Below are 14,552 nucleotides of genomic sequence, written 5' to 3' on the forward strand. Positions count from 1 at the left end.
AAAGGTGATTTATAAATATGAAGTGAATGACTTAAGCTCATGGTCATGTGCAAGTTGATCCTTTGGACTGAAATAAAAATTGGCAGTAAGAGCACTACAACTGGAATATGGAAATGCCATGTGGCTCTGGCCTCCAGTCGGGTAGACCGTTCATCTGATGCAAGTCTTTCGAGTTGACGCCACTTCGGCGACTTGTGTGTCAATGGGGATGAAAGGAGGATGATAACGACAACACAACACCCAGTCCCTGAGCAGAGAAAATCTCCAACCCAGCCTGGAATTGAACCTGGGCCGTTAAGCATGACATTCTGTCACGCCGACCACACAGGTACCAGGGGCGGACACTAAAATTGGAATTCTGTAATGATATACTGCCTACAATAAAACATGCTGGTGAATAACTTCATATAGCAGTACATTATTTGTTATATTGCCCTTTTATTTTGCTCATGACTGAATGCCTGAATAACAAGAAATGAGTTTCTGACAACACAAAATTCATATCTATCAATCTTCCATGATCTGTATGAGAATAAGACATGGCATACAACTACGACACACAAGCTACAATGCTATAACATAACACTCTCTCTCCTCACTGCAGAGTATGTAAACAGTAGAAACCCTGATTGAGAAAGAACAAGAGCTTCACCAATGTTTATATTAGATGTAGTGAGTCTTGTGCTTGAAATGAATACAAAAGAACAAATGATGATGTAGAATCTTTTAAGAACAACTGGTATAAAGACAAATATTTGGTAACTATAAACAGCAATTCCAAATAAATATATACATTTAAAATACAGTATTGAAAATATTATACAGCATGAGATCAGGTAAGATAATGACAATTTTTATGAAACAACAATAAATATGAGCATAACGTTTTCACGGTAATGAAAACATTCTTATGGAACGAGAATAACTTTCATTATAATTTAGATATTTGCTTTGGCACAACTTCATTCCACCAATATGGTCTTCCCATTGCTCCATTACTGTGGAAAAACGTTGTCTGGAGATTATCATACACCTGTAACACACAATATCAAACTATTTCAGACACTGCTGCTTTTGACACAGGGGACACTCTAACAACACAAAGTTTTTCCTGTTTTATAACATTCATAATGAATATATAAATAATTCCATGCTTTGCCACCAGACTTTCCAAGAATGGATTTATAAAACACAGTTCCATACCTTCCCATCTGACTTTCCAAGAACAGAGTTAAGGATATAATCTGGTGGGGCCAGAGCATCAACAATGGCCACAGCATCATCCTTAAGTTGGTGGCACAGGTGGAGGATAGCTTCTTTCACAAGAGTTGCCACTTTTGGTCCTTGTGCATAACCACCTTTCAAAAGAAGAAGTCACACTTATTTACCTGTGCTCTCTACAATTGAAATGCCTTATTGAAAACTAAAACAAAAATATATGTAACAGCAAGAAGAAATACAAGTTTAAAATGGGTTACAATCCATTCTCCTGCAGCCAACAACAAAAGTAATAATGAATTAAGTTTAATGACACCAGCCAAACAACTTTATTTAATAACTGCCTCCAAGCAAATACCAATATAAACTTTCTGGTAGGTAAACAACAGATGAACACGTGAGAAAAAGAATAGTTTGAATACTTCTTCAGAACTTAGTAGAGTGTGATGTTTAGTTGTGAAATCACCTCGGGACATGGATGGCCACAGTGTGCAAAATTGCATACATGCAGAGTGAGGCTCAGACAGTCTTGTCACCACTTGGCACATCTTGGCTTCATTAAGTCAATCTCGGCTATGTTCGGTCCTTCTTGGTACAGCATGACATTTCATTTAAATATGATATGACACACATTATCCCAGCATTTATTGGTCAGCACAACTTTTTTCAGTTACGATGAATCGTGGTGAACATGCTGTTTATCCCTCACTATTTGCTTGTGGTATAAAGACCTAGGGGCTGTTGTGATGGGACATGCGCTTGAAAAGGGAAAGTCTATGTTACTTTCCATCACAAGCCTTTAAAAACGAATGGTTCTCTCTGCCAATTATTGAGCCACATAAATGGTAGGCATCACAAGTATGCTATAGAATGGTTTTACAACATCATACAAAAAGAATTAAAGATTCAGTTGTCGATGAAACAGCAAAAAGTTCAACAATCAACAGATGATGAATTGTATGGGATTGATTAATTTGTACATAAAGAAGCATTTTGGGTGAAATTAGCAGACATGGTGCACGTGATGAAACTGATGGTATGAAGTAAATTTCCTGAAATCACGTGGGTTATTACACAGTCAGTTCCAACAGTTTCTGATGGAACTGAATGACGCATATGGAGACATATATTATTGTGAAGGGCACCAATTAAATTCAGGGGCAAGCCTTGAATGATTTTTCGGTGTAAGATTGCTATGGTTGAATATCAGGGGGGGGGGGGGGGGGGGGGGGGACAAAATTAGAAGACATGGACTGGATTACAGACATCGTGCTTTCAGTAGAATTGACTGCACACTTGAATGCTTCTCAGTAAGACATTGAAGGGGGAAGAAGCAACTTATTTCTGACTAGATGCAAAAAGTTGAAGAATTTAAAATCAGATTGTGGAAGGGACAACGTCACACTAAGAACATTGTCCACTTCCCTAAGATGTCTGGTATTAAAGAAAATGTGTATTTTGAAGAATTCATTCCAGCACTGAAAGAATTACAGGAACAGTTTTCTAAAAGTTTTCAAGACACTGTCAGTTTTCCATCTGTTCTTAAGTTGCTGTCCAACCATTTGCTATTTTGTTTGAAAGTGGTCCTTTGCATTTGTGAATGAATTGATCAATTTGCAACATATTTCGTTTTTAAGCAACAAATTATTTTACATTAAAACTGTCCAGAGTTCTATGAAATTATCCTTGGGAGACTTCAAATTAATACCAATGTTTTGATCAACATATGTGTGTTAGGTTCTTTTTTTGCTTTTTGATTATGTACCTGAATAAGTCACAATTAAATGGCTTCCCAAGTGACAACAATCTATGGAACTGTGTGCGTCCATTAGTTTCTGACAATCTGTGCCAGATATAAATTTTATGTATTCAGTGAACCACAAGATAATTACATAATAGTGATAATTTGTCTTTTTTGTGATCTATGTTGTTGAGAAATGTAGCTGTTGGAATGTTGGTGGAGTGATATAAATAAAATCTGATTCTAACTACATGCAAAAGAAACATTTATTGTATCCACAATGGCGAGCTATAGAGATTATTAGTGTACTAGAACACAAGAGGGAACTAACCAACAGACTGTTGAAAAAAATGAGTTACTGACATGTTTAGATACTGTTGTTATGTATTTATCATCCCACAAGATACTAACAATTATTATCCACTTATAATCTCCCACTGTACGAAAGAAAGATTTTGTAATCACAGTTTTACAATGTGAGAGGGAGCTAAATCAACTAGTACCATTACATCAGCTAGTGGTAGCCAACAGTGTGTGCTTGCAGTCACATTTTAGTGTTGACAACATGGCCGACAATGAAAATTATTCTGTGCTTAGAGATTATGAGAAATCTAGAAAAGTGCAAGAAATTTAGATAACTGGAAGAAAAGAAAGCCAAAAATATGAAGAAACTTGGGTCTACACAACATGAGTGAAACAACCAACAAAATTGTTCAAGTGAGGAAAGTGACTGTGCTGTGAAGTCTATGAGAGCTAACCTCAGCCACAAATACGGTGAATGATAAGGACACTATCTTTACTGAATTTTATAAGTTAAGGAAAACATCATTTTCATGCCTGCTAAAGGCAACAATGAAAGACATTTAAATCCTATTTTATGTTCCCTTTTCAGCTCTACAAAGATTGAGAATTACACAGTATCATATAACACCACTGAGCAATATGAAGTGTTGCACATTTATATCACTGTTGGTTGAAATAGTTGTGCACAGTGTGTATGCAATAGTATGAGATGCAATATACTGACAAATGCAGCCAAATGGTATCGCATTTGATGTCAGCAGTACAGTATATAATAAGACATCAGCGATTCACATGGTAGATTGTAGAACTCAGTATAAAGACAATCGTCTCTGCGCTGTTAATGTGTGTGTGTCTGCCTCCCCTGTGTATAGGAAACAGAAAACATAAGCGATAGTGTGTAGTGTATATAAACCATGAGTGTGACAATGACACGTGGAAAACAATTATCATGAGACAAAAAAGCAAAAATTGGTGCATACATGGAAATGGGACACTCTAATTGTCAAATTGCCAATAAGCTGAACTGTTCGAGCACAGTGGTTGATACTTTTGTTAGGATGCGTGCACAATATGGACAGACTGTAAAATAAGGGCTAAGTTGAAAATTATTTGAGGCATTGAAACAGTTCTTTTTGTGTAAAGCAAGGGCCACAAACTGTTATCCCTCTCAACTTGTTGCTGATTCACAGTTGTCAGTAGCTGCCAGATGTGTACCGCAAATTTTAACAAATGGCAAACACCTTGCATTCAAAAAACAAATGCAGAAACCTGCTCTAACACACAAACATAAACAGGCTAGATTAGTGTTTGCTGAAAAACATGTCACGGAATTCAGAATGGACTACTCTATTTACTCAAACCTAAGCCGCACTCTAATCTAAGCTGCACCTGAAAAATGAGACTCTAAATCAAGGAAAAAAAATTTCCTGAATCTAAGCCACACCTGAAAATTGAGACTCTAAACTCAAGGGGAGGGAAAAGTTTTAGGCCGCATCTCCAAATCGAAACAAAGTTGGTCCATTGTAATATGAGACACAATTTAGGTCGAATGAAGGACGATACAGCTACAGTAGTTTGGTTCGAGTCGTAAGCTTAGTAGTTAAGCTTTACCAGGTAGCCATTGCTATGCGTCAGGCACTCCGTCCGTATTTATACGGGTACCCTTCCCTTTTCACATGCTTCGTCTGGTTTGAATTGATTGCTTATTTTTCTTTGATCTGATAAGCGCCGTTTTCTTTGTTATAGCTGTTTACGTCACTCTAAGCTGAAAATTCATTACTGTAATGCGTCATGCATTGTTTGTCGCATTATGATAGTGCGTGTTTACGGCCTGTCGCCGCTCGCGGCATGGCTTGCTTTTGTGCGCGCTACCGCCGCTTACAATTTATTAAAAAAAAGCGTAATTGTTACTTTCACAGCTGCTTTCTATGATAATGATCAACAAGAACCAAATAATAAACTGCTTATGACAGAAGATGTTCTGAACGACAGTTTAGCGAAAATTTTTCTCAGTTTGAAAATCTTTGCAGGTGCCTCATTAGTACATTACATTCTGCACAGAAATGAGCCATCTTAGATTTAAAAATCTAGTCAATTGCTGAGCTTCATTTCTAACTGTCACTATTAGGCATAAGAATAATACAAATATAAACATGAGATGATATGTATATTCTTCCGCATTTGCTGTTGTCTCACTAAAGTTTCGTAGTTTATTAGACAGACAGGATTTAAATTAAATAGCAGTAAACACGAAACAATACATGGCAAAATGTTTATATTCGTATTATTCTTATTGTGAAGAGAATACTGCATGTGATTCACAATTCATAAAAGTTGCTATTAGCAACCATCTCCTCTCACAGGAAGGAAAAAATTCAGAACGTTGAGTTGGCCATATTGACAAGCATCCCAAACAGTCTTGGCAGTCGGATGCTGCTACATTCGAAGATGAACAATACGGAATTTGTATTTACTTCGTTGGATAATGTATGAAAATGCAGTGGTCGCAACTCGGGGCGGAGAAAAAAAGCTCGTCTTCCACCTTTTTTTAAATTTATTTACTGACGCCAAGGATTTGATGCCAGTATTTATCTTTGTGCCTACAAAGCATGCCTGTGTAGCGCTACATACATTCGACGGCAGAAGTTAGTTGTGGTGGCACGCACCAACATTTTTCAGAACTTCCGCTTGCTTTGCACTCGATTCTAAGCTGCAGGCAGTTTTTTGGATTACAAAAACCGGAAGAAAAGTGCGGCTTGGATTCGAGTAAATACGGTGAAGCAACCTTCAGTGATGTGAAGAAGTGTAATTTAGATGGGCCAAATGGAGTTCATTATTATTGGCATGATTTGAGAACAGAGCAGCAGATAAGAACGAACAGAAATGTTGGTGGTGGAAGTGTTATGATTTGGGCCGCCTTGTGTGCTAAAGGTAAATCATGCATCGCTTGGCTGAACGCTACAATAAACTCTTACATGTACAGTGAGATGCTAGAGACAGAACTGATTAGAATATGTGAGGACCTAGGAAACAAAAGTACAATGTTTCAACAAAATAATGCATCTGTGCATGTTTCTGTTACAACCAAAAATAGTTTGAAGAGAGAAATATCTATATCTTCCCCTGGCCTGCATATACCCGGATCTGAATCCCATGGAAAACCTTTGGGGAATACTTGCAAGACAGGTTTATCACAACTGAAGGCAATATGAGGCCACATGTGAGCTGGAAAGTGTGACGCAAGAAGAGTAGGTGACAGTTTCACTGCAAGACTTACAAACCCTAACCAAAGCAGCGCTGAAGAGAATTTTTGAGGTAATTAGGGAGAATGGAGGTTGGACAAAGTGGTAACAATGTAATAACACAACAGGACAGTGAGTGTCTATACCAATTTCTACTCAGGGCATGCAAACATCTTATTTTGTTACTTGTGTCATGAAAGAGAAACTATGTAATTCCCTCATCATTGTTTATGTCTTATATGTATTTATTACTGTCATAATAAATTTGATAGTATGCTACAGACATTGTACTATTATTGTCATAGGAACCTTCTTTCTTCTTCTTTTTCTTCTCCTCCTCCTCCTCTCTCTCTCTCTCTCTCTCTCTCTCTCTCTCTCTCTCCTCTCTCTCTCTCTCTCTCTTGTGTTTTGAGTGTATGGAAGAAGGGGAGGGGGTGTGCACACAGGCTTGCCCATGCAAGAGCACTCTATGAATAAACATGTTCTTTACAAGAACAACTAAATACTTATGATAAAAATTTAGAATACCATCTGCAATATTCAGGATAAAATTACTGAGCCACTGATATTACCTTCATACAGAATAACTAAATGTTTTTCCAGGCACCAGAGACCATACAACAGGTACATTCTAATTAGAGCTGGTTTCAGCTGTTCTTCTACATTCAGGTCATTACACTTTTGCCAGAAGTAAACCAACACATTATTCTGAAAATAAAACAATAAATAAATTAATTAATGGCATTTCAATTAAGTGTACTTGTGGAATTCAAATGTACTCCTATTTTGAATTTAATTACCAAAATTATTCATCCACAAAATAAGAAATCATGTTTTATCGACACACTTTAATATCGCAAATGAAAAAAGTTAAGAGAAAAATTACTTCTGACTATTGTGTATTTCTCTTAAATCAGGGTGTCGTGAGACTTTTCATCCCTATACTGTTTCATTTTTCATGCTTTCCCTTTAACTGAACAATGAATATTAAAAATACCGAAGGTTGAATATTGGTGGTCTGCTTACTATGTGCTGAAATAGTTGGGAAAAAATTGAAAAGTTAGTTTGTGAGCACAGAGGGACACAGGAAAAAGCAAGGGAACAGACAGACATTAAAAGCATAAATTTTTTTTTCCAACACTGCAGATCCAATGATGAGGAAGTTACTGCAGCTGATGTGCCTGATGATCTAGGATTTGTAAACACATTTACTTTTCTTCGATAAACAGTCTTCACTCTGTTTTTTTACATTTCTCTACTCACATTTCTCTTGATTTTAATTTTAAACTTTAAATTAAAAACATTAATGTCTATTTCCCTTTTGAGTGTGCCGCTGCAAATAACTGTTCTCCTCCAAAGTAGGGCAACATTCTATTTGGAGTCAAGAACCATTCATATTATCTAGCTTTGTGCCTCTGGTCTGACAATATTTCAAATATTTATTTGTTAGAGCTTATAGTTAAGTAAGCATTCTCCTGCTGTCTCATAAGTGACTAATTCTTATTTCAGGCTATCATCAATGAGTTTTAAATTGTGAGTTACCCTTTCCTCACAAATTTTGGGGGCACTAAATTCAAAACAAGAAACATCTCAAACAAACATTCCACTGCTTCAAGCCATCAATCTTCACCTCGAGATTGCTCTTCATTTGGTGTGCCCCAACCTAGTCTTTACCCTTCATTTGCTATTTAATTTTCATCTTTTCTTTGCATTTTCTATTACCTTCTATTCTCTCCTCTTTTTTTAATTCCTTCAGTTTTCCTGTACAGTTAGCCAACCCCCACGGACTTCTAACTTTATTTCTGTACGTGGCCGCTGTCAGCAAATAACTTCTTCTTCTTCTTCTTCTTCTTCTTCTTCTTCAACTTGCTTATTAAATGCTTTGCTATTTCCTGAAAGTAATTTGAATATGTGATACATGCTTTTATTTGGCATTTTCTTATTTTTAATTTGTTTTAAGTTGTCTTGCTTTGATGAGAAGTGGAGCAATATGGGGTTACAGGTGTTCCATTGTCACTGTGTGGAATAAAGTTTGATTTTTCCATCAGTTTTTATAGACATTTACTGGCTCTTTGAAACAATAAGGATTGTTCCACATTCTGGTTTCTCATACTGACTGTAAGCGTAGTTAACTACTGAAGGGCAAGAATATAAATCCAAAGGTTCAGAGATTTATCCTGTTGACCCTAAGACTTTTTGAATTTAAAATGACCTTCATTTCTGTCAAAGCACTGCAAAACTGGAAAATTGCAACTGACACTGTGGATCAGATTTCATATTACACTGAACGCCTCCTACAATAGGCTGGAACAACCAGATCTCAGATTGGACTGTATCACATTTATACAGACAACAGGAACATGTCCAAAAAATTATGTCTGTCAGAACCAATCTCTACATCAATTATGCCTTTATGTTCTTTCTTTCAGTATAAAACACTGTGTAAATTAATTGTATAATAATAAATAAATAAATAAAGCAACAACCACCTAGGTCACCATAGTTAAGAGAGGTGTTTTTTTGTGAATCAATGGGAATAATACATAATCAGACAATGGCAACTCCAGGTTGGAATGTCAACAATATACAGGAACAACAAAAAGACTCTTACACATTAGCTTTCAGCCAAAGCAGTCTTCAGAGAAGAACAAACGCACCCATTCATGCACGCAAGCAAGCACACACCTCATGCTCACATGACCACCATCTGCAGCAGCTAAGACCAGCATTTCTGTCCAAGCAGCCAGAGATGTCAGTCCTGTGTGCTTGCTTGTGTGAATGAATGAATGTGTGTGCATTTCCTTTTCTGAAGAATGCTTTGGTCAAAAGCTAGTATCTAAAAATTTTTTCAATCTGCCTGTCTGCAACTCAGCGTGTCATCTTTACAGCGAGTAGCAAGGATTAATAAATAGTTATTTTGTGGACAATTGCTTCTTCCAATTGCATAACAACATGGTTTCAGGCACAATGACTGTTTTTTTTTTCAGAATGACTTACAGGCTGGAATCATAGATTTTATACTGATAATTTTTCATTGTCTCAATTATTCTTTTTTGGGAGAAGGGAAAGGGTGGGGTGGGGGAAGATATGCATCAAAATTTTTGCTCTCCTTAGCATTAATAATATGTAACAGCCTGTTAATGAAATTTTCTTGAATTATCTCTGATGTCTTTTGTACATAATCATTCAAAAGGTGAGCATTATAAAATTATCATAATCATGAAGTTAAAAATATTACATGCTGTCATTTCCTGTTAAAACAGTTCTCTAGGTGCTGCATTGTTGCTAATATCAGACTGTTCTTTTTCAGAGTAAGTTCTGACTTAAAAATGCTATACTTAAACTCTATTGTTCAGAATTTAGGTACCTTGGTTAATAGCTAGGTATTTGACATGTGATATTCAAACTACGCTGATCCCCATTTGAACAACTAGTGCCACCTCTATAGTGCCCACAGGAAAAGACAGTAGAATGGTTGAACACTGGATCCACTTTCATAATGGCAGTGGTTCAAATACAGATCTGGCTATTCCAATCTAAATTTTCCATGATTCTCCTAAATTACTTAAGGCAAATGCCATTATGGTTCCTTTGAAAAGGACTTGATTGATTTCATTCCCCAGTCTCAGCTTGGGCTCAGTCTCTTTATGATCTCGTTGACAGGACATTTACAAAAATATTCCTTCCTTTTACACATTTACAATACTAAAATAGTGGTAAAATTTGATTCAGGACGTGCAACTTTGATCAAAATGGGCAAAAGTTTGATTATGCACCCTATGACATTAAAAATTATGTTTTACACATATGCCTTAATCAAATGAGAGGAGAGTATTTATCAAATTTAAATACTCAAAGCACTTCCATGGTACCCATGACAATACAAACAAGCTCCAGAGAAGCTAAAGTTGGCATGGCCTAAGTTGCCTGAGACTGCAGTCATATGTGTGTGTGTGTGTGTGTGTGTGTGTGTGTGTGTGTGTGTGTGTGTGAGTTGCATTTGTATGTGTGTGTGTTTGCCATCTAATTCTGACGAAGGCCTTATTGGCCAAAAGCTATTATTTGTGACAGTCTTTTTGTTGCGCCTATCTGTGACTCGGCATCTCCGCTATATGGTGTGTAGCAACTTTCCTTTTCACAATATTGCAACAAAATATTTTGTGACACACAAAAGAATTACCTCAATGAGGTAGCATTTAAGTTGTAACCATAGTAGTAGTGTAACCACAGTAGTAGTTGTCATACCTGAGCATATACAACAGACAATGTCCTTGCAAAATAAACTTGTACATTATTCCTTGCAGTAAAATTATTTTCACAGTTCTTCAAGTATGTCTGATACCTATGTTCTGTAACATTCAGGAGCCAGCATATCAGCCACTGGAAACTCTCTTTCACAACTGTAAACAAAAATTTGAAAGCACATAATGAATTCTCATATTAAAATATCTATGTTCTATAAATTTTGCTATGCTGAAGGTTAAAAACATAATTCCACATGTGCTGTGACCTTTTTGATAAAATTAAATAATTTTTAATTTTGCCAAAGGTTTACAGCCCTCATGAAATCATATGAGAACAGTAGTACTGAGTTGTTGGTAGGAACACGAAAAAGAACGGTAACTTCATTAGCTTTTTTTAACTAGAGTACATCTGTCTACTGCAGCTAAAAAAAAAAAAAATTTTAAAATGACTGTTCAAAAGCTACTGAAGTTTTCATTCTTTTTTGTGTACCTGTCAACAGCTCAATGCTTCTACTATTCTGCGAGTTGTGAGCTTTACTCCTACATCTTGCCACAACTTTCCATACTATATTTATATACTAAAGATAATTATGTAAGTATATGGAAGAGGCAACTATATTGACCATAACCTGTTCTTTAGAACTTTAACTACATGTATATAGGACACACGGTTTGTATGTTTGCAGAATTGTTAAATAACAGAGAAGTTGTGAGCAAGCCAACTATTTACCTACACAGGGACTAAACACGACGGCAAATACAGATGAGCTGACAATTAAACAGTTGAAATATCTCTGAAAGTAGTTTTACTTTTAACAGTAATAGTACTAGCAGACCACCACCACCACCACCACCACCACCACCACCAGTCATCTCCCTCAAAATGGATCTTATTAAATGATATTTTCCGTTAACTAATAGTGTTGTAGGAGATTCGGTGATATTCAGTAAATTGTGACGTGCAAAGCAGTATACCACAGCCAATAGCTCCAAGCCTATAAGTTAAAGAATAAATTCTCATATTTGTTTTGAAAGAATAAAGTGAGCCAAACTTGCCAGACAAGTGAGTGATCTTACTAATATACTAAGAAATGTCACTTCAGCTTATACCACTCGCAATGCTATGTTTCACAACATTTGTATGAAAACCATAACTTACATGTATGCCTCAGAACATCATCCAAGCAGGAGCCAGTGAACTGTTTACTTAATATATCTTTCGCATGTAACAAGAAATATGCTGATTTAAGAGGCGATGCAACTTCTGGAGACGAACTATTTTCTTGGACTTGCCTCCACTGCCTTAATAACCAATTACTTGTCTGTTGTAATAATACATTATTATCACCTTCGTAGGTCACTTTTGCATCATGATTATTTCTTAGCTCTCCAAGTCCTGATGCTGGAATGAAGAAAATATTTTTACATGTGTTAATGTCAAATGTATGGCAAAAGATCATTCATAAAATTATTAATCCTGCTTAATAAATAGACTATTGTATGAAGCAATTGAAACACTTTGAAATAATCAATGCAGGTATCCAATTTTTAAAATATATTGACAAGAATATGGATGAATTAGCCAGTATTTTTTAAATTGACCCAATATTGACTTTGTGCTGACTGAGCCACAAAACTTCATGTCATACATTGTCTGACAATTCAAAAAAGTTTCGTGAGCTCAAATGTAATGAAGTATTTCTAACAGAATGACCTCCTACATGCCAATCAGCACAGATTCCAAAAACAAAGATGAATTGAAACAGAACTCACACTTTTCTCACATGGATCATGGCAAAGAGAGGTAGGTGCAGTATTCCTCAATTTCCGAAAAGCATTTGACAAAATATATCTACACCTATTATTAAAATACAGTCATATGGGGTTGTTGTTGTTGCTGTTGTTTTCAGTCCTGAGACTGGTTTCATGCAGCTCTCCATGCTACTCTATCCTGTGCAAGCTGCTTCATCTCTCAGTACTTACTGCAACCTACATCCTTATGATTCTGCTTAGTGTATTCATCTCTTGGTCTCCCTCTACGATTTTTACCCTCCACGCTGCTCTCCAATGCTAAATTTGTGATCCCTTGATGCCTCAGTGCAGTGAAATTTTTGACTGGACTGAAGATTTTTTGGTAAGGAGGAGACAGCAAGTTATTTTGGATGAAGACTCATTGACAGTTGAAGAAGTAACTTTGGGCAGGAAAGTGTGTTGCAACTCTTGCTCGATATTAATTACCTTGCAGAGAACAGTAACAGTAACCCCAGACTTTTCGCAAATGTTACAGTTACCTATATGGAGTACTGTAAGAAAGAAGCTGCACAAATATTCAGTCAGATCTTGATAAGCTTTTAGAGTGGTGCAAAAAATTGGCAACTTATTTAAATGTTCAGAAATGTAAAACTGTGCACTTCATAAAATGAAAACATGTAGTGTACTACGAGTACAATATAAATTACTCGCAGTTGGAATCTGTGAACTCATATAAACACCAGGGTGTAACAATTTGTCGGGAAACGAAATATAATGATCATATAGTCTCGGCCTCAGATGTGGCTAAAGCAGGTGGCAGACTGCTGCTTATTGTTAGAATATTGCTGGAATACTAGTGAAACACAATCTGTCTATAAAGGAGACAGCATATAAAACACTAATGCAAACCATCTTAGAATATTGCTCAAGTGAGTAGGACTCAAAGCAAATAGGAGCAATAGGATATGCTGAAAAGATACCAGTACAGAGAATGGTCACAGGTTTGTTTGATTTATGTGATAATGTTACAAAGATGCTGAAAGAACTGAACTGACAGATGCTTGAAGACAGACAGAATTATGCCATGAAAATCTACTTACAAAGTTTCTGAAACCTAGGTTAAGTGATGAATCTAGAAACATACTACAACCTTCTACGTATTGTCCCCTTAGGGATCACGAAGACAATACTAGTCTAATTACAGCATGCACCGAGGAATTTAGGCAGTCATTCTTCTCGTGATCCATACATGAATGGAATGGGAAAAAGCTATAAGCACCACACACTTCACAGTGGTTTGCCGAGTATAAATATAGGTGATAAAGCTCCATTTGCAACATTAAGTTGGAATATACACAGTAAATCACTTAATCTGATGGTGACTACATTAATTACATTTTCAATTATGGCAATTTTAACAGCCACTGAACATACCTTTTAAATATCCATTTCCACCACATGCTTCACGGCATTCCTGCAATGCGTAGGCACACGTCCATGTAATAAGAGGTTTGGAAGCCGAGACCATAGCGTGGATCTCCGACACCATTGCATTCTGAAACATTTTTTACATGCTACTTAACAGTATTCAGTGAAAAGTAAGATATTTAGTACATATCTGCATAAGATAACACTGATTTCCTACTCTACAACTTAAGTAATGTATTATTTCTATTATATTTTCCTGTGTTGTCATCTTTTTAATAGAATATCTTTGGAGTTCCAAAAACTGTCAAATTGATGAAGCAACAGTGCTGAGAGGATGAAGTGGCTTTGATGAAATGGACATGTGGCAAAATTATTGGTTCCATGGTAAACAGAGTTACACTGTACAATGTCAGGGAGGTTTCCATTACTATAAACCATAGCATAAATTTTGTACTGATAGCTCCTAACTTCTAACAAGTAGACCACACAGCAATTGGATTTTTGTACTGTTTCACACATATGGTAAGTGACTTTCACAAATATCAATATCCCAAAGTAGTTCGATGCAACTCTTATAATCATCAACGAAATTGACTTTGAAGTTTTCTGAGCTTCTTTGATATC

General features: G+C 36.3%; 1 protein-coding gene across 5 annotated transcripts in view; it reads right to left on the minus strand.

Annotated features, from left to right (window-relative positions):
* Positions 1-418: 418 nt before the first annotated feature.
* LOC126345263 (peroxisomal acyl-coenzyme A oxidase 3) overlaps positions 419-14,552 on the minus strand; it is a 193,869-nt gene continuing 179,735 nt past the window's right edge. For all 5 annotated transcript variants that reach the window (XM_050002087.1, XM_050002089.1, XM_050002088.1 and 2 more), the window contains exons 10-15: positions 13,935-14,055; positions 11,908-12,150; positions 10,750-10,904; positions 7,077-7,212; positions 1,204-1,358; positions 419-1,033 (exon numbers count right to left, since the gene is read on the minus strand). In XM_050002087.1, the coding sequence (XP_049858044.1) occupies positions 932-1,033; positions 1,204-1,358; positions 7,077-7,212; positions 10,750-10,904; positions 11,908-12,150; positions 13,935-14,055 (912 nt within the window). In that variant the 3' untranslated portion in view covers positions 419-931. The remainder of the gene's footprint in view (positions 1,034-1,203; positions 1,359-7,076; positions 7,213-10,749; positions 10,905-11,907; positions 12,151-13,934; positions 14,056-14,552) is intronic.

The sequence above is a fragment of the Schistocerca gregaria genome, chromosome 1 (assembly GCF_023897955.1).
Source record: "Schistocerca gregaria isolate iqSchGreg1 chromosome 1, iqSchGreg1.2, whole genome shotgun sequence".
Classification (NCBI taxonomy): domain Eukaryota; kingdom Metazoa; phylum Arthropoda; class Insecta; order Orthoptera; family Acrididae; genus Schistocerca; species Schistocerca gregaria.